Source organism: Bombus huntii, chromosome 4 (genome assembly GCF_024542735.1).
Source record: "Bombus huntii isolate Logan2020A chromosome 4, iyBomHunt1.1, whole genome shotgun sequence".
NCBI lineage: Eukaryota > Metazoa > Arthropoda > Insecta > Hymenoptera > Apidae > Bombus > Bombus huntii.
In genome coordinates, this window is record NC_066241.1 from 18,071,527 (window position 1) to 18,093,288 (window position 21,762).

Consider the following 21,762-nt stretch of genomic DNA (forward strand, 5'->3'; position numbering starts at 1 on the left):
AAAGCTACATACCACGTGCTTTTTAGTGATTTGCTCGACGGTTTTCCAGGTAACCTCGTAGAGGAGTTTCGTTTGCGTAATGAACATCTTGTCTTTAGCGGCGACCAAGCTGGCCATACAATGATAACACTCCTCCTCTGTAACAGATGGATGGAAAACGGTAATCTCGTGAACATTTCCGATTTCATTCTAATAATAAACCTGGGATTCTATCCAACCGCGTGCCTAACATCTTAATTTATGCGAACGAGCAAGAAATTCGACTTACGGCACGCGATGTGAATTTCCATTGTATCGGTGGAACAAATGGGCAGAGAAAGAAGCTTTCTTGAAAGACCCGTCCTTCTTTCATCCTACGTATTCCTAAGGGAGAGGCGGACGATTTATTTATTTATACACTCACCTGGCATAAAGTGAAGTAGAAGAGCCGTGATGGGATAAAGAGAAGGACTGTAGGTGATATCAGGACAAGCGTATCCCAGCACAGACACAATCCTGTCCGCAACGCTCCTGCCTTTTCTCGTCAGGTGGTACGACAGGCAATGAGTGCTGTCCACGAACGGTGGTAGCATGATTGATTTTTCCGGTAGCTCTATAAACAAGTAATTCCATACATCAGCCGTCGCTGCTAAAAACAAATAAGTTTAATCGGAACGACCGGAGCACCACATCTGGTCTAACGAGATTCGATGGAAACTTATCAGCGGAGTATCTGATAATTAGACCGCGAATATTTATGCATTTATCACATTGTAAATAATCGCAATAAATCGTAGAAGAAATATTTTTGTAAAATACGTTTTTATGAAACCGGTAAGTTTTCATTCGATAATAAGGACTCCTTATCTAAAGAAGAATTAAAAGTAATAAATTAATTCGCATTATATATCAATATAGCAATATAATAGCAATATAGAACATTTAAAAAAGTACAACGTTAATGTGTTGTAACTAAGTAGAGTTACATTAATCTATTTTAAACATTTTGCACGCCGCATTTGGCTGCTTACAATAGTTGAATTCATTGTCTATTGATCATTTTTCTCACCAACTGAGTAAAGGTGCTACGCATCATCTTTTTCTAACAATAAATATACATCCATGTAACGTAGAACACTACAATTCGAATATACGAACTCTCGAACCCACGTATCAGACTTATAAAATCACGCGAATTTAAGATTAGCTTACGATGACTAAAGTAATATATGTATAAAAGAATGTTATTGAACATGCAGTAAAGTAAATACCACCATTAATTTACAATGAAATAAACAATTACGAAAATATATAAGCACTTTTTTAATCATTTGTTAGAATAATTTATCGTTATATTTTGTAAAAACCTAAACATTATAACGTAGAATAATAGTATCACAGTTAATCACGATCTTATAAATATTGGTGGTGGTTAAGAAACAAGCAGTAGCATAAAAGGTAGGTAGATGAAAATCGCTTTATGATTCAAGGTATTTGCATTCTAAAAAAAATTTGTAATAAATTTTACAAACTATATATATATATATATATATATATATATTACAGACTTCCTTCGCACAGTTCTTTATAATCTTACGATTTTAGGTCGTACATTCTTATTATAAATTTAAAATATAAAAAATACAATATAAATATATATATACATTATAAACAATAAATATAAATTATATATATATATGTGTATGTATGTATGTATGTATGTTGTCTTGTTCGACCTAAAATCGTAAGATTATAAAGAACTGTGCGAAGGAAGTCTGTAATATATATATATAGTTTGTAAAATTTATTTACAAATCTTTATTTCATTATCAAATTTGTTAAATTAGATATCATTATCAAAGTTACTATCGGCAATGGCTTACAGGTAAACTGGTCGTTTCTTATCTAATTTTATTTACTAAAAAGTTGTAGAGACAAGCAATTTTGATATGCTCGTAAGATAATTATAACTACGTTGCTTTTTGTAGAAAAATTCTAAATCGACTTAACCCTCAAATGGTAGGGTTAAATACGTGTTACGTAACAGATAAGACCCGGTTAAAGAAACAGGTAGAACGTACGTTTTATCTAACGGAAACATGCAACCGTATTTGAGTTTATGTTAAGTTAATTTATTATTATTATTACTCCAAAATTGTAAATTGTAAACCGCAAAACAACTAGTATAGTTATTTAATTATATATTAGTATATGTGTCGTTCCGGAATCCTAGTGCGTTAGTTAAGCAAAAAGGGAACAAGCGATAAATTATATGAAACTTATGTAACGAGATTTGGTGTACAAGAAGAAAGCTTTCTATGTGAAACGTAATAGCTTTTGCAGTGACAGATTTTAGGCAAAAAAACATTCCGACTGTACGTGCAAGCTTCACGTATCGAGACGCTAATAATACATGTGTGTAGATAGATTTTCAGCTCGTTATTATTAGAATAGCAAATAACTTTGTACAGCTTCTGACTTTAATAATTCCTAAGAAAACGCGTTAAATTCTTATAAATTTCCAATAGTAACATATCAAGCAATATAGTTTCTTCTGCATCGTAAGTATTCATAATTGCAATACTTCATTTTTATTACAAAAGAAAATAATTTTAGCTTTTTCCGTTGAGTCATTTTTGCTAATGAATAATGAATACCCATTATCTGGTTTATTTGCTTCTCAATTAGGAGGCACTTCTTGTCAATCCTGACAACACATTCAAATTTTCAATGCTACCTGAAGGATTTGGAGTAGTTTTTCTCGACAAAGTTCCGTCTTAGTTTCTTTTAAGGTATTCGTCAACAGTTAATAAAGATAAATGCGAAGCATTCTGACTTCCATTTTTTAATTCGCATTCATAAAACTATAAATTTGCATAAAAATCCACAAGTCTATTGGTATCTTTGAGATATGAAAATTACATGAAGCGTGTAATATTTAGTTATTCGAAACAAACCTGTAGTTCCAAATACTTGATTGACCATGTCCCAATAGAATCCGTCGAGCATATTCTTTCCATGTGCATGTTGGTTGCAAAGGGCTGGCCACAATTGCGCTCTGATCCCGTTGTTCAATGGCCACGCGTTTTCCCTTATGATCATCTTAGCCTCCCTCTTTCTGCCGGCCTGGAGAAGCGCATTGACCTCATTGAAGGTCTTCAGCGTTTGCTTCTTGCTGGTGGGCGACTCTGGCTGTATGACGATGTTCGCCGTGTCGACGTGCGGCGGGAATGCGTCGTCGACATCGACATCCGCCTCCTCCTCGAGTACCGGCAGCATATTCGGCAGATTGTCCGTCGAGGAGGGTGTCTGTGTCACTAACATCGCACTACGGCGTGAGATTCTTCTTCATGGTGCTGTTCTCCGTTACTCTTTATACTAATATTTACGTCATATCCTGGGATGTTTCAATTTTCATCTGAAATGAAAGAAAAAATACCATGTCTTATAGAGTACAATGTACAGATATATTACATGGAATGAAATATCTTTTATAATTCAATTTAGGATTGGGGAAAAAATGAGATGTGATTCCACACTGCTAAGTCGAATTGCCCTTCGAAACTTTTATATTTCGATCTCGCTTTGCTTTCATTCGATCTTTTTAAGTGTTTCCTTAGTTTAAAAGTATGTAATCGTTAAACATCATTGGCTTGAGCACGACCTATATTTATCTTTATTAATTGGCGTAATGCTGAAAAGCAAGTGGGAAATATACATATAAATAAGAATTGTCTATAAATAACATTATTAAATATTAAATAGTCTTTTTAATACAATTACTTTGAACGTTCAAAGAGGCTTAGGATCAGTATGGAAATACACTTGTAGTGATTAATAATTTAAATATATAACGAATAAGTAAATATTCATAATAAAAGTGACATGTACTACTATTTAATTTTATTTGTTGATTAAGTTTTCAATGAATATAATTCTATTTACTTCGAGCAGCAGCCAAATACGTTAGACGCAATATATAAAAATATAATGTTTTGCTATCTATTTTTAAATTTGTTCGTTATCGAAGATGGGAAAGTTTTAGTATGTCCAATGTCTATTTGGATAATCAGTTGTGTTGTAGAATTAATTCTTGTGTACGTTTCTTAGTAATTTATTTAATTACATACATACGCCTGAATAAAGTAAAACTTTGATTATTCATATTAATTGAAGTAAAAATTATTGCTAAAATTACTATAAATTGATATTGTACAGCAAATTATTTACCTATTTTCAAAATTACAAATTATTTATTGCACAATTTCCCAGTTTAATCAATGTCTCAATCATAATTCCGCCATATTCAAATTAATTTGCTATTTCGCATTTCGTTCTTCGTGTTAGTGTTGCACACACTACTATACCGACGAATTCAGAACGATAAGCCAGCGATATACGAGCACGTAAGTTGACGTAAACATAGAATGTTTGTTTCCCTTTGCTAGATGGCACTGTACAGATTATCGAACATTCGATTGAACAGTGTTCGACTATCTCGTGAAGGTAGTAGTATCTTACCTCCTATAATTTTTCACAGTAGATACTTACAATATAAATATTCAATAAACACATCAAAAAACGAAAAATCAATTTTTTTATTTGAGCCTGAGGTAACTCACAAACGGTCAAATAACATTTATCGTGACAACTATACATGCTGTTATAGAATTACGTATGTTACAATTTCCAATTATACTGACGATTTTGTAATCTTGTAAATTGATTCTTTTCCCAATTATATATGTCCATTTTCGAAAGCCATTTCTCGACTAGAGTAAGAGAGTTCAAGACCGTACGACGACATACGTTTCCAAGAATCTTCCGTAAACATTCCCATAATAACCGTGACTGTAGTTAAACGTATCATCGCTTGGGCCGCGATGCGCTTAATCGCTCTAGCTCTCGTTCGAGCAAGAAGAGGAGCGAAGAAAAAATAAGGTGGGGAAGAATTATCTAAGTCAACGCATCTTCCGCGTTTGCCGTGTGTAATATATATTTCGTTGACGTCGATTTGCTGGTTACTTTGCAACTGAAATCAATTGTCTCCTGTAAAGATGCCAGCATAAACAAGACTCGCGACCAAGCGTCCCTTCTCATATTTCTAGATCATGACAACAATCGCTTGCTCCATCAGAGTTTTTTTATTTCTCCATTCATATGACAGAGCGAGGGGAGTTTGTTTTACAGAGAACGAATTAATTTCTCTGTAACTTCCTGCTCGAAAAATTTAAAAGGTAGGAATTTATAATATTATACAAATAAATTGTAATTACAAATTATATAAATTATTGGCCTCTCGCTATAACTAATGGGATGCCCTAAATGTTTAAAGTAGGACATCAGAAAAAATCTCTTGTATGTGGTATTCACTTTCAAATCTTGTCAAACTTTCAAGTTAACGACGGTGATACTATCATGCAGTATGAGAATGATCGATACTTGTAGAACAAGAATCGAATGGTACTAGTTGAAAAGCATGGTGGTAAAGTCCGATTCGCGCGGGACGAAGAGTGTCGATCAGACAATGACCTCGACAACGTGTTTCTAAAGGAGTCAGCCAGCAGGAGACAATGGATATATAATATCGCCTATAATTAGCCTCGTTAAAGCTGTCTCTAATAATAAGCAAAGCAGCCAGATGCAAAACCGTGAGCGGCGATAATCTGTCGGTGTACTTAATGGATATTAATAAAATGCGCGAGTTATCTTGCAGCCACAAACACGTTTAATGCTTATCAACCATGTGCAACTAGGGAACATTACCGCGCACAATCCGCGGAGGACTACTCGCGAGATAAAGCCTTTTACGACGATGCTCGCTGAAGCCTGGAGGCTGTGCAGCAAACGGAATTCCCTTATCAAGATATATTTAACCCTTTGCCTACTGCACATGGAATTAACCTCGGTAAACAAATTATTGGCGGTAAATGAACATCCAAACGTTCAAACAAACCGAAATTTTTTTATTTGACCAACGTTTCAAAATTACTCGTTACAGTTCCTGTCAAGCAATCATAATCCAGATTGATAGAATCATTAATTACTGGGCCGCGAATGTTTATGAAAATTTATATTTTTATCAGCATGGATAAAGATTCTTAGAAAAAAAAGATGAAATCATTACGCCTGAGCTGAGCAGCGTACATCTTCTAAAAAAAAGAATGACCATTTGACGCTAGTCGATTAATAATAACGAGACGCGACGCAGCGAAGTGTGCCGTATGAAACCGTCTGGTTCTATCTATTTTAATATCAGCGTACGACAATTCGGTACGTGAAGAAAATTGGCCTAGTAATGAGAAGCCCGGAGTGGTTTACATAAAATTTTACAATGAATTCGACGATTGGATTCCGTTCGACGGGATGAACACACGCAAGAGCAAAGGCTGGGGACTCGCGGTTGCCGCACCAGATAAATATTATTACAAGTCTGAAGCGCTCGAACCACTTGATAGTATAAATATATCTCATCGAAGACGAGGGCAAACACGCGAACGCGCCAACGTTGCATTGTTGAATACGCTAAGCAAACAAGATCGGGCCTATAGGCCGTGATAACTGACAAATTTGCATAATTCCATTAACTCATGATACACGGTGTTCGCATGGTAATTCAACGTGTGTCTTCCGGGTGGAATCTCGCTTTCGATTCCAGCGTGATCGCCGCCAAGTGCAACAATTATTACACGGGACAATTGCCGACGCTATTCCGAGTACTTACTTAGAGAATTAGACTATGCAGCCTGTTGTTGCTCGATCAGGCTCAATGACACATCTCTATTGGGTTTCTCTGCACGGATTCTCGTGTATTTCTGTTGTCAAATGACTAATACGCGAATGACAGTAACAATGAAACGCGTATGATAAAGCAATGAATCGTCACACATTTTTTTTCTCCTCTAAACACTGAATATACAGAAAGAAGGAAGAAGTATATATTAAATTTTAAAAACATATAGCGTTCATTGAAACATATAATTGGTATACAATGAATATTTTTCAATTTGTAAAGCATTTTCGTTTATGAGTATTTGTCTGGAATTAGAAGTAGGTCGATGTAAAAGTTTAAAGAGCGAATAGAGAATTGTAGTTGAAAAATAGTACAAATTTCTGGGATTGTTTAATTTATAATTTGTTGTAACAATAAGTAATATCTGATCTGAAAGCTTGGTATAATCGTTTTCGAACACCTAGTATATGTATGTAGGTCAGAGATAAAGAGAAGGCTTGTAGATTAAAAGATAACGCAGGCATTCCCATGAATTCTTTGTTTTTTTAATGAAATTGTTAGGATGTAGATGGACCAAGTGGAGGATTCTTTCATTTTTGTTTCAATTAAAAAAAAAAAGAAAACCTCGAAAAGATATTGATCTTGGTAATAAGTTAAGCGTATAAATTATAATTATTCAAATATTTCGCGTTATGGATTTTACTCGATAAATAAAGAAAGGTATGGAACAATTTCTTACATATACGATCTTATATTTGATTTTAAAAATCCAAGGAGCGCACGTATGTTGAAAAAAAGATCGTATCTTTAAGATTGAGTTATCTTACTTATAGATTAGTATTCTTACCTAACTTCAGATTTTAAACATTGACCAATAAAAATAATTTCAATGTCATCTAATTTTATGCATCAATTTTGTGTTTATTCATATGTAATATAATGAATATGTTCCCTATTTACTAAACTCTACATAAACAAAAACATTATTGTGTAATTTGAGTTTATTTTTCTAAGAAATGCCGCTATTATTAGTTTCTCAAGCAAATAAATGGTTCTGTATGTATACACAGCATGAGTTTTCTTAAATAACTAAATGATATTATAACAATACATGTTTACTTTTACTATTAGAACTATTTTATCTCAGAAGGTTCCAGATTATGACTTTGCTTAAGAATACCCTTTTAACACTAAAGCTACTGACACTTCGTGTATACCTGTTCCTACCGTGTGCGGTCAAAATGACCGGTGATTAAAGAAGTAATAGTTTTTATGATTTAACTTAGATAATGGTTAATTTATGTATGCTAAATGTATATAAAATGATGAACCTTCATAAAATTTCGTTCAAATTTACTTTTGTTTAATTTCAATTATAGACATAAATAGAATTACACTTTTATTTATATAGAGATATATCTTATTCAACTTTGTTGCATTTTTTACAAATTGTTTTATTATCAAATGTACATTTGCCGCATAAATATTTCCCGCATCTTAAACAAATTTTCGTAATTTTGTAATCTTTACAATTTTTTACTTGACAAGTTTTTTGTAGTATTCTTTATATAATTCTTTATGTAAAAGTAATGTATGCACTAAGTTTATAACAATTTTGTGACTTCTCTGTAAATTGGCCCCATACTGTAGATACCATTGCAAATTTATTGGTTCGTAAACGTTGGCTTCTTTCACTCTTCTTATCAAATCGTATAAACCTCATAATTTCAGCAAAGTCATTCCTGCTCATTGTTTTTGAAAAAAATGCAGGTCTGCAAATTTTATTCCACAAATATGAGATATCTAAATTTTTTGCCTGATATACACCGCGGGCATATAGCAGATCAATAAATGCATCTAGCTTTGTTGCTCCTTGTTAGTTCCCAATACTCTAAATACTTCTTCTTCCGCACATTTTATTATATAATCCCTTATACGGTGATCAATGATAAGATAAAATGCCGTCTTTACTTGTCCTTTCATTATATGCCGTTTAGCATATCCCTAAAGATATTATGAACTGATATCCTGCCAGGTTTGGGACTTGCATCTATTTCTTTCCAAACTGTTCCATCGGGCCCAGCTTCACTCTCTGCTGTCAACGATAACACTGAACAGTCTTCTTCTATGTCCGTCATTTTTTTTATAATTTTTTTTTGAAAAATCTTGACATTTCTAGGGTAAATATTTATCACAGAATAATACCATGTACGGAGTACAAAAGTTACTGTCAAATTTGATATACTTTATTTTTCCTTTTATAACAACTTTACACAAAACACTCTGAGATGCTTTCTGTCTGCGTTTTGGAGATAACAAATTCAGATGTCGACTAGTCGACTTAGAAACCGAGATGTATTCTAGTCGAAAAGACAATAGCAAGTAGAAATATGATCTGTGATGGCGATATTTATACGAAAATATTGATCAGTATTGACCGTTCTCCACCAACGGTTACTCGAGGCTGGAGTTGGGAAACTTTTCCTGTGTTTTATAGCAATGAGCAATAACAATAAGAAACTTCTCGATTTTTAAAATGTTTGTAACAACAGACTGTAAAAAATGCTAAATTTTGTGGCGGTTCCTTAGGATTATTATGGACCTGAGTTGATATGTCTTAACTGCTTGTGGCTATCTTGTATAACAGCGGGTGTAACAGCTGTTATTATTTGTTATTACTGATTTTATTTGTCATCTGACCTTGAAATAACCTTTTCTTTATACTGATTGCATTTATTTTAAGAATAACTAACATATTTTGTCGGGCGGTCAAAATGATCGCTCACGGTAGGCAAGACAGAGTGCAAATTTTTCTCAGAAAATAAAAGAGCAAACTAAAATTAATTACCGTAAAATATACTGTATGCATGTTTTAGGAAAAGTCGGAAATTATGAAGCGATATCATAAAGTTTAAATATGGTTAAATTTGTGTAGAAGTCGCGAGAGCGGTCAATTTGACCGCGCCGGTAGGTTTAGTGTTAAATACTAATAGTACTGTCTGGTCGCTTGCTGCCCCTACCGGTCAGTAACACCGTGTAGGGTCCCCGCAACCCACTGTTGATCGCCGCGTATACATCGTACCCGATAACGAGGGTCCTGAACTGGCTCTTGGAATAGTCCTTCACGCACAACTTAATTCCCCAGCTCCATATCACATCGCGTTTTGCGCGTTCTCCGTATTGTACAAAGAGTAGTATGCCAGTCCCGTCGTAATACAAAGCTCCGTCCAGTTGCTCCATGCATTAGAATCGGCAACTGACGCGCACGCTCTTGCGAGTATACCCGATAATCCGAGTATGATTCATCCCTTATGTGCTGAGCAGGGCGCAGCCCCATCCTCGTCAACTTCTCGGGGGGCGCCTTCGTCCTTGTAAACACGTTAATCAGGGAGTCAACCTCGAGCCAGTTGATCCCGCCCGGCACCAAGGGCTGAATAAATTCCTCGATTTCCCGACGGAGGGAATTTCTGCAGTTCAACGCCTCCCTCAGCATCACTGAGATCTGCTCATCCAAGTTCCATTCCTGGGGACGCCGGTTAGCAGACAACTCCAAGTGGTGGTCAACCGTACCAATCGGGAAGCACCTTCCCCCGACAGAGACACTTGTCTCGGTTTTCGTCGAGATGACGAATATCAGATGTCTTATCCTCGAATGAATGTCGACCAAGCCTGCCGTATGACAGAAGACCTCATCCATAGACGCATCCCTCTCCAACCGCACCATGTTGAAGTATTGCAGCACCCACGCCAAAGGGTAGGTGAGAGGCGCCAATATCAACGCAGTCCGGCCCATATTGTATGGTTCCGTGTTTGACGGCAGACCGATAATGGTGGTCGTCCCCTCCATAATGCTCCAGTAGTCCCCTTCCGTCCCAACGGGCAACCTTCCCTCGTTTCGTACCGCGTACTCGATAGCCTCACAGTTAACAAAGATTGCGTCGTAGTGCCAGTGGCCCAAACTCGACATGTCGATGATGTCACGCTGCGGCACGTTCATCCTTGCCCAGGCCCACTCCACCCCGCTGGACTCCCGTAGCATATCCATAAGGGCAACCTTCAAGGTTAAGTCCCGTATATCTCCCATCTCCGAGCGAGGCACATACCGAAAAAGGGCCTCCGTCAGGTAGGGGCAGTCAATGATTTGGCCGTAAAGCAACGGCGCCTTGCCGGATGTGATGAACTCCACACTCCCACTCGCGTATTTGAATAAGTACCGCCCAACCTCCACCTACTTCAGTTGCCGTGAAATCCGAGCGCACATCTCTAGGGCCGGGCCCCTATTGCCCTCGGGGATCGGTACCACCAGCGGGTACCGCACGTATAACGTTTCTGGCGGTTTCGGCTTTATCCGCCTTCCTCCGACTCTTATCCGTTCCTATGGCCGCCTCAGGCATCGACTGGGCGGCCTTGATCTCTCAAGCGACTGTGTCGTCGGAATCTGTAGGTCTAAGGGCAATGTCACTGACGACACCGTCAAAGTAACACCGCAAGGAGGTGTCACAGGCTTATCTAATCAGGTCGGCATCGTTGGTGAGTCGGTGTATTTGCACTTCTTGTCCCAAAGCGCCGCTCGAAACGCTGCGTACTGGTCTGCCGCCTTAAATTGTGCGGACAAAACGGTATTTATATTTCCATTTAGAGCATGTTGTTCTTTATTGTGGGCCGCAGCAGCCGCTGCCAGCCAGCCCATTTTGTTGGATCGGGAAGAGGGCCCGCTCATTATATCATACAAGGAAGTACCGGGGTACTCCGCATACCGGTTCTGAGTTGTGTCCACATCCTTACACGCTTCGCCAGCCACGGAGAAAAACAGGTAGTAAGGACAAACATGTGCATGCGCGAGCATGGAAGGGTCTCCGTCTAATATAAGCTCCCTCGCGAAGCTATCCATCTCGGACAGTACAACCTCGGGAACTGTGTCCACCTCAGGAACCTCGTTCGCAACCGCCCCCGCCGGGGTGTCGCTAGTTTCCTTCACTTGGCACGGATCAATAACACGAGACCTCTCCTCCGGAGTGGTGTGAGACCGGAGGATGCGCGTTATCATATCCTTTGTCTTCAATTTCTCGAGCATAGGAACCGACACCCGCTCACTCCTGCCCCCCGTGCTTGTACTCCGGCTGATGATACGCTCCTTCTTCTTAAATCCGAGTACATCGCGCTCCTTGGTGTCCGGCACGACAGTAGCCTCCTCCCACAGTAGTGTAGACTCCCTCCTGTTGAACCGAGATGGAGCCGTCGCATGGGCAGCGTTCATCTCCGGTCTTCTCCGCGCACGAAGCGTCCCACAGCGCCGTCTCCATGTCACTGACGTCTTCATCGAAGAACCGCTCTCGACTCTGGTCCCGGAGTAAGGGCTTGGGAGATCTATACCCTTTTAAATACTAAATTATTTTTATTTCTTAAATAGTAATAACATAAAGTAGCATAATATTCATAGAGAATTAATTATCACATAATCCACCATAGCTGATGCAATAGCTAACAGAGAAAAAAGAATCAGTAATAATTCTTAAAAGATAAGTAATTTGACGTGTGTATCATAAAAGCATACAAGTGTTTACTTTGGTTCTGGACGAACCAATCATATTTCTTCGAGAAAGTTATATCGAGTCATAAATAGACGTATGATAATCGTTCGGATGATGGTCTATCGAGCAAGGTAGATAAGAAAGAACTTAACTCACAATAATCAGTCACTGGAACAGTTAGAAGGAATAATCTTTAAATCTACCGACTGGTTTCTAGATAAGTGTTAATGTCAAATTCATTATAGTATTCTTTTGTTATACTTATTTACATGCGTAAAAAATGCACTAAGTGTCAAAATTTTATCACTCGTACAAAATTGATTTTTCTCTTTTAATCGTCATTATTTATAACGTGTCGTATTTTCAATGCACGTTTCAGAAAGATTAATTAATTGGTGTTTATAAAACTAAATATACATCTGGAAACATTAAAGTTTCCAATATTTGAAAGATGTAACGTATTTTATGGAAAATGAACATTCCTAATAATCTTTCTGAAATCATTTCCATGAAAAGATTTCATCAGGTCTTAAGAATGTTTGAAATATTCACTAAGTAGACAAAAGGCCGAAATTGGAGTCAATAAATAATACATATGATTGGAATTGAAAGACGTAATTTAAAAATTTCTTGAAAATAACAGTGTAATTCCTTGGAATCTCCATCTGATTTAAAGCCAAACTGCTTAAGTGCAGCGTTCATTTAACGCACTTAGCATTATCATTGTAAAAGAACGTTCCTTAAACGACGTTAAGCGCGAAGCAATGAGGAACTACTACGGAAAGTTAATGATAACCGGTTTTATAGCCAGGTGAAGGTCGAGTCAATCATCAACCTGAGGAACGCCAGTTGCCATCGAGTTTTTCGTCAATTCTCTTCCGTTTCTACCCCATTGTTCCAAAGTTCGTACGCTTTGTAATTGCAATGATAATTTTATTCGACGATAGTAAGAAAAAATCTTGTCTCTCGATATTACGTAGAATTGACGCAATATATACGACGCTTTTCTTGCATTGTTCGCTAAAAAAAGATCGTTATTACGATTTTATAACTAAATGACTGATAATGATAAAAGAAGTGGGAGATTAGAGTCATACTTTTCAAAAAACATTTTTTCCTTTCTTTAAATGAATTAAACAAAGTTAAACAATTTCTTTAGAACTAGAATGAAGTTTGAGAAAATCCAGTTTTTGAGAGATCCTTTTGGCGAAAGAAATAACAATCAGACGCATTGTCTTGCGAGATTCAACGAAGAATTTATTTTCAGACGAAAACAAAGTATCACGAGATTAATAGGTATGACAAATAAACGAAATACGTGGTTGCACAATAATGGTAAACAGTTCACAGAAGAAACTGCCGGTGGTTAAGCGTGTCTGGCGAGAAATTTCGCTATGAGTGAGAGCCAAATATGCGTACGCGTCTCGTTAATATCATCGTAACCTTGATTCCAACGATCCACCAGAGTTATCATCTTATTCCCCTTCGGGATTCGCTGCATAATTCATGCGCTCGCCAAACGCACGATCTCTCCTTGCCGAGACGTTTAACCAGATATTGCGATTAATTCTTTTTTGTGCAAACTGGAACACATGGGAATTGGCATTAATTGGTTTTACGATTTCAGTTATAGATAAGGGAATTAGCCATTTAACTTTACCTATTGGAATTTGTTCTATCTGCTACTGTTTCAGAGTTATAGCACGGCTCGTGATAAATCCACGTAATCTTAACACACGAGAATAGATTCTAGAGACACCGAAATTCACAAGAACTAATGAACTAATCTGATATACAATACGAAAGTTATACGAAAAATAGTAACGAAAGTAATAATATGCACATCATAGAATATTTAAAGCACCATTCACATAGCATTCAAGGAATATAATTATTACATAAAGTAATAGCGATAATAGAAGTTCTGCAACCAAACAATGCACGATCACTGAAAGAAAACACAGGTTAATTAGCGGAAAGTTAATTCCATTATATCTATTATATTACACGTTATTATTAGGTGAGATAATAAGGTCTCATAATTTTAGCCGATAATATCTAGCAGGCGTCGTTGTGAAGGAATGATCCTCTAATTGTCAGTTTTCTAGAATCTTTGCGGTTGTTGGCTACAACACTTCGTTGAACGGAACGTGTAATTACTTCATTAGCGCTCGATTAACGAATAATTCGTGCTACTCGTGCACTTTTCGTCATAGCTTTCCGAAGATCTATCAAAAATAGATGCTATCCCCCCCCCTAACCCAAAGCTAATCCAAAATCTTTTTACATACATATTTTAAAATATACGTGTGACATATTCTTTATATGTTGACGTAATAAGCAACGAAGCAGAAGAAAATATTGCAAGTGATATGCATAACTGCAAGGCTGGTCTTTAAATAGGTGAAATGGGAGAAAAGATTTTTTCATCTTCAACCACGCATCGCAAATAAAATTGATCGAAGCTGTCGTGATAAAACGCATAAATCATTCTGATTACACCATAAAGTTTAATCTCTATTTAGAGAACAACATTTATCCGTTATCTTGTATTAAAAAACAGAAATGGATGTCTTCAACGTTCGAAGACAAATCACATTGGTTACTTCGTATGAATCACTGTGCTGTATACATATCGCAGTGATGAATTTCCTCTCAGAGAAAGATATCGATTAGCGGACTTGAATCGAACGCGAATCAACAGGAAAGAAACAAAGAAACGAAGAAATATACACCACTATGAGCGATAGCGTACATAATGATTTATCGAGTTACGGTGATAAATGAAAAATCCAGGAACAAAGTAATGGATAATTGGATTGAGTTTATCGACGCCACGAAAACTGGAGCTCGAAATCTTTCCCTTTAATGCGCTAGGCACGTATTAGAAGACTCGTTCACGATGGCATCAATCCAAATCACATGACACCAGGTGCGCACGTTATTCCCAAGTATTTCTTCCCCTGCCTCACGCGACATCGCGCTATTTTAATGAGATGTATCCGTCTGTTATAAATATTGTAGTTATTTTCACGCTTTCCACATGCCAGTTGCAGTTGATAAAAATTTTGTATTACTCTTTTCAATAGAACTAGAATGTAAGATAGGAAGCATCAAGACCTCGATAAAGAGCGAAAAAGTTTACGTACTTTCTTCTTATTTATATATACATCTTTCGATTACTATTTCACTTTCAATATTATCATTATTATTATTTTGTTATTTAATATATTCTAATTATTATTATTTAGTATATTCTTTTGTATCATTATAACATTGATCTAACATTATAATCACCGTATATATGGACATATTTGCTAAAAAGGCTAAATCAATATATTTTCCACCGATACTGTAAGAAAAAAAACAAAAAAAAAATTCACATTTTCAACGTGTTCTAAATTTCAGTGTGAAATTTTATGTTCTATATACATACCTAATCAATCTCATTGATTTGTCAAAGCAAAGTGACACTGACCTAAATGTTTCATATACGCGAGTCTCGGTTATATATTCCGGTTTTCGGTGTCGATGATCGATTACACAGGCCATTGGTCGGCTGATCCCGCGATAACCGGTCGGCCAGCTGTTTATCTTGTATTTGGTTTTTGGCGTGTAATCTGCTAGAATCGCACACGGTCTATTGGATTTTTAATCGATAGCCGCGTGCAAATAGAACTTGCGGATATTTTACACGTTCATGAGCATGCTATAATTACACAATTGTTCGTGTTTAATGAAATGCAGGCGAATTGGCAGCATTGTGCAATAATCCACGGACACTGATGTTAACAGGAAGAGAAGCGTTTGATGTTTCGAACGTGTTCTATTCTGACAATCTGAGTAAGGTTTATTAAGTTTGGAACAAGTGAAACTACAGAGAATAGCTATATAGAAGTAAATTAATGTAACTGGATAGCGTCGTTTAGTAGTTTCTAAATCATGCAGATAATAAAGCAAAATAAAAATCTACAAAGTGGTGTATTCACTATGATATTTAGTAAATAAAATAAAGCTTTATTCAGCTTACACTTTTTTAGATACGATCAACAAAATTGCGTAAGTATCTACAGCCTAATTACTAACAATTTTGGTTAAGTAGATAGTAGTCAAAGTATAAAATGTGTATTACAGGGAAATAAATAGGTTTTTATTTTAAAGTGATAAGGAAAATTATTTTACTGTACTTTATTTCTTAACACTGACGACCGGTGACGTAATACTAGTTAATTATTAATATACAATATACATATTTATTATTATCCATATATATTATAAATATGTCTATATTTTGAAGTAACTGGAACAATCTGTGTGTATACATGTTACAAAAAACATGGTACAAGATAATCTCTATCACTTATTTCTAAAGAGAAAAGTTATTTACAGGAGTAATATTAAAAGTGAAAGTAGTCGAAGAAATAATTGTTTTGATCATGAAAGTTAATAAATTTAGACTCGGATTACTTGGCAGTAATTAGAAAACGTATATATCAGTAATTCCTGACATTTGTAGATGGTATGATAGTAGTGATAAACAATTCTTTCTTAGAAAAGATCTCGATTGAAATTCCTACCATTTCTTACAAAATTAGTTTCTCAAAGCTGTAATGTAATTATGTATTTAGGAGGGAAAGAGGGAGAGTGAGAGAGAGAGAGAGAGTATGTGTAATAGTTATTTTCTCTTACTTAAACGTCGAAATTGTAAAATATTTTCTACAAAGTATATAATTAATAAACTCGTGTAGTTTACTATGGAAAATTATCTCGACAACATTATCAGTAAGTTAAGAATAGGTGCAATGTATTAAATTGAAAAACTACAAATAGGTAGAAATGCTGATTTATTGTAATTCATTCTACATATATACACAAATTATTTCTCTTTACAATTACTTGAATGTATCAATTTTATCATTTTATATATTATACATATCAATATTTACAACATGTAACAGTTCTTTGTTACATGGAATAATTCCACATTAGCTAAGGAAGAATAAAGTTAGGAAACTACTTCTTAAAGTAGAGATACGAACTGTACTTAGCTAGTTCTTTCCAGGAGCAGTATATAATCACAAACTAATTAAATTAAAAGGTAAACCATTGCTTTGGCAAACACTCAAACTTGTTAACACCTAATTTCAGTATTGCAAGTGATCATCGTCATCGCAAGGTGTGCAAGTAATTATAAAGCAAACATCGTGGAAACGTAATTGCAACGTGAAAGTAAATCCGTTCCCATTAGCGATCTATTAGAAAGCGAACGCACGAATTTTTCTTTGTACCTCGGAACAAAGGAATTTCCCGATTGAGAACTATTTGTTTATCCTACCTAATAAATAACGAAAGCAAATAAAATTAAAATAAAAGTAAAAATAATAGTGGTGTATTAATTTTTTAAAATTTCTTGTAATTTTTTAAAACTAATAGATGATATATAATGAAATAATTCATTTAACAAGTCATATAACGAAAAAAAAGATGTCAAAAATAAAATTTCTTCTTAAGCAAACGTGCTGCGATGACATCATGTTAACCGTTTCTTTGCCAACTTTCGCAGATTGCATGTACATTGCATTCATATTATTTGTTTTCATATCTTCTGTTATGTAGCTCCGTATCGATTATATCCAGAAGGAAAAACGATAAAAATTCAAATAATTAAACAAACAGTGGAAGAGAAAAGTAGAAAGAATTATTTATCAAACGTGAACGTTTTAAAAATAGAAACTTGGTCGAACTTCTTGCAAAGAAAACGTATTATACAGATTGAACATGGTCACGATATTAATTATACTTTCCTTCTAGTAGAATTGCCGGCAAACGAAGCAATCGATTCATAGAGCGTCATTAATATTTATTATTTTCTTCGCGAGTGGTTACTAAATCAAGAAACGACTGCTTCATCGTTAAACTCTGAATATTTGAAATTACTATTAAATGTTCATCTAATCTAAATTCAAGTAAAAAATACTATATAATATTTATATAATATGCCTAATTAAAAAATTTAATTAAAAAGTTTTATCGACAAAAAAAATATAACGTTTGATACTAAAAAGGTTCATAAAATCGGTAGAAAATTATAAAATCTAAGGAACTGCATACATATATGTATAACAAAGAGAAATTGCATTTACTATTTATTTATTTTTTCTCGTTTCCTTTTCAATGGATGAGAAGACGTCAGCGATTTCGTTACGAATTTTCCACTAGAATTTTTCGAATAATTTCTTATGCATGTACTTACCAGTAATTCCAGATACCTCGAGTGGCATTCGATTCACTTGAATATTCAGGAGCTTGGCTCTGTTCGAATATCCAGTTTCCACAGGGAAATTCGCGACATTTAGGTCACCGATTTGGCTCAAAGTTTGCGCATAGTTAATACACACCGTGTGCAATAATACACCAAAGTCATGTTTTATCACACTAATACTGTGCTACTTTTTACTCGGAAATTAGTGATACGTTTTGAAATTTATGATATACTTGTGATATATAGTAGGAAAATAAATTTGTAATATTATGTAATTGAAACGTAAATTTCAAAGAATAGTAAAAATAAAATAAAATTGAGTAAACGAACTAGAAGCAAAATAGTTTCATAAGAAAAAATAATGCGTTACTATCGGCATGAAATTTTTACATTTATAAAAATAATTGTTTTCTTCCATTTTCCATAATATATCCCATTTATTCCATTCTGTTATATACCGCGAAATATAAGAAACACTATATTTGTACTATACTATATTGCATTTTTGTTTGTATTATATTATATTCGTTTATTGCATTGAAGCTTATGCCTATTACGACCTTTTTTGTGTATGTTATTTTGACTTTCCTATTTATCCAAGTATGTATATTTATATCTTAATTTACTGACCAGGTTACTACAAATCTTCTATGTAAGTAACATTACAATCATAAAAGCAAAAATTGATACTTTTTTGCCGGTTGAGGCAGAAATAATGTAGACATTAAGGAGTTACGGCATTCGAAGAATGGTTATAAAAAGTCAGATATTTTTACTCGATTTTCACGGCGGTGTAATATCAACCTCGTTTTCTTTGGTTGGTGATTATGGCGCGATAAAAATTTCTTGTTGAATAAATGATATATGTATACGATCTTAAATGAATCAGCTGAATCGACAGATACAAGATCTGAAAAATTTCCAAGTTTGCGCTCGATGAAATTAATTGAAATATTAATTAGAGTAACGAGTCGAAATAAAACAGAGATAAACGAACAAAACAACGACAAAATAAATGCAGAAAATAAGATTAAGATACATGGGAACAAAGAAGTAGCATTGTGAAAAATAAATGGGTCAGTGATTCGGAATAAATAGTTTTGCGGTGTATTTTTCAATTAATTTTCGATCACTCTCGATACACCAGTTTTCTTGTTTTTACACCAGAGAACCACGTTTGCAACGTTCATTTCTGTCACCGATCAATTCATTATACAATTAAGTTTTATCGCCAAACGCAACGGATTACATCATCAAGCGTAATTACTCATTTTTCTTTTTATATTTTATTTCCTTTTTATATTTTATATTTTTTTCCTCGTCGACCTATCGCTCTATTCGAGTATTATTTACTTCGTCATATTTACGACATTTACAGAAGCTCGTGCCTGACGTCATCCGTGAATTCATTACAGAATCATTTTTCTTTTTTTCTGGTAGATAGCGTTTAATAACATTTTTCCGACTTACGTCCGATTACGGTCATCACGTGAATTCTTTATCTACTCATACTTCGTTTAATTCTCTACCTCTAGTACATTCAGAGTAAACGAAGATTAATGAATCTCGATCGATTTCATTGCGTGTCGATGTCGGTTCTTTCGAGCTGTCTAGGTTCACATATTTGCCATAGTAACTATACCAAGGAGAAAAACGAATGAAAAAAAGGCGGTGGATAATTAAATTTGCACAGAAGAATAAGTTTTAAGCTGCTTTAAAAAACAACATCCGTCCACCAGAGAAGACCCGGCAAACACTTTTGATCGGAGACCTCGATATCCGGAATTATATCAGCCGGGGAAACGCATTGGCGAATCTGATACTATCAAAAGTATGCAGAAGACACTTACTTACTTTTGATAAACCGTATTCCAGTTACAAAATTAAGAGCAAACCGAATTGCAAGGATTTTATTCTTTATAATCATTGTAACATAGCATGCAATAGTGTTTTGTTAAACACATTTCACAAACTGGCCATTGGGAACTTATCTGCCCAGTTATCAAGGCAGCCATGTTTCTAGGAAATCTCTCTTTCGTGATATGCTTTTTAATCTCAGACCGTGTAAATACCGTGCACGTAAATATAGTTGATCGATGAACGGTGCTGTTACTTTCACGGTGAAGCGATGCGGTGGATCGATCGACCAGGAAGCAACTCGTTAAATGTACCATGCTTTTTTTTCTAACTTTTGGTAACAAGCTGTACATGCATACAAAATTCGATTATTCTGCTACATTAATTTTTCGAGTTAAAGCTTTTGTGTGTTTATGAATGGTTTATTAAGATCGTAAATATTTCCGGAATGCATATCCCTTTTCTTTTCTCTGCTATCTTATTCATAATCCTATTATGTACGTATTATATCTATGACAATTAGTTTAGATACAAAATGAAGACACACTTTAATTAAAAATATAGTTGCATATATTTTTCTGGCGGCTAAAATATTATAAAATAGATTAGAATTTTTAGATCGTGCAACGGTAAGCAAGGTTCATTGGGGAGAAATCTTTCGCTAAAAAATAACTGTACCTTATTATATAGATGTTTGGCGTACTTGTTTATTCATTTTCTGCGTAACATTCTGCTTGACAAAGCATGAATGAAAAAGTTCGTGCAGGGAAATTTTAGCTCGTGATAAAATGAGATCGAACCTTTCTAAATATCATGTGACGCAATTATGCAAGAATAACTTTCACGTTTTTTTAATAGCCTCTATCTTTGTTCCTTGCTTCTCTTCTTATATATCTCAATATTTTTTTCTGGAACTATTATATATAATATATATTATATATAAAATATTTTATAATATACAATTATAATTAAATATAATTTCGAACATTAGTGTTCAAAATACCAATTGTTATATAATAATATAACGAAACTTTTAATTCAATAGGTGACATTGATTCAATTCCCCATTATATGTATGTGCAGGAATATTTTTAACATATTGTGGAAATACAGAAAGTTGTACAGAAATAGTTCTTCATATTTTCATACACAGAAATTGTAGTATTGTGCTGGTTACAAAAAGAATCAGGTCAGCACAGGTACGAATAATTTATGCAAATGCCGCGATAGATCCCACTCATTTCATGTTTTTCATTGGATACTTTATATAGACACGATCGACGGCAAATACTGCGTTGTAAAGTGCATTCTAGTTTAGTAGTGACAAAAATAAACGAGAAGTCTTTGCGCGTAAAAATAGAGATAATTGTGACGATATTAAATGACGAGTTAAGAGCAAA

The 21,762-nt window shown here is 35.0% G+C and overlaps 1 protein-coding gene across 6 annotated transcripts in view; it reads right to left on the minus strand.

The window, feature by feature from the left end:
• LOC126864482 (GTPase-activating protein skywalker) overlaps positions 1-21,762 on the minus strand; it is a 43,918-nt gene that overhangs the window by 9,432 nt on the left and 12,724 nt on the right. For 4 of the 6 annotated variants that reach the window (XM_050615864.1, XM_050615867.1, XM_050615869.1 and 1 more), the window contains exons 2-4: positions 2,937-3,397; positions 404-592; positions 13-137 (exon numbers count right to left, since the gene is read on the minus strand). In XM_050615864.1, coding sequence (XP_050471821.1) covers positions 13-137; positions 404-592; positions 2,937-3,303 — 681 coding nt within the window. In that variant the 5' untranslated portion in view covers positions 3,304-3,397. Of the gene's footprint in view, positions 1-12; positions 138-403; positions 593-2,936; positions 3,398-9,732; positions 12,097-21,762 lie in introns of all 6 variants that reach the window. The other 2 variants (XM_050615865.1, XM_050615866.1) reach the window with 2 other exon arrangements.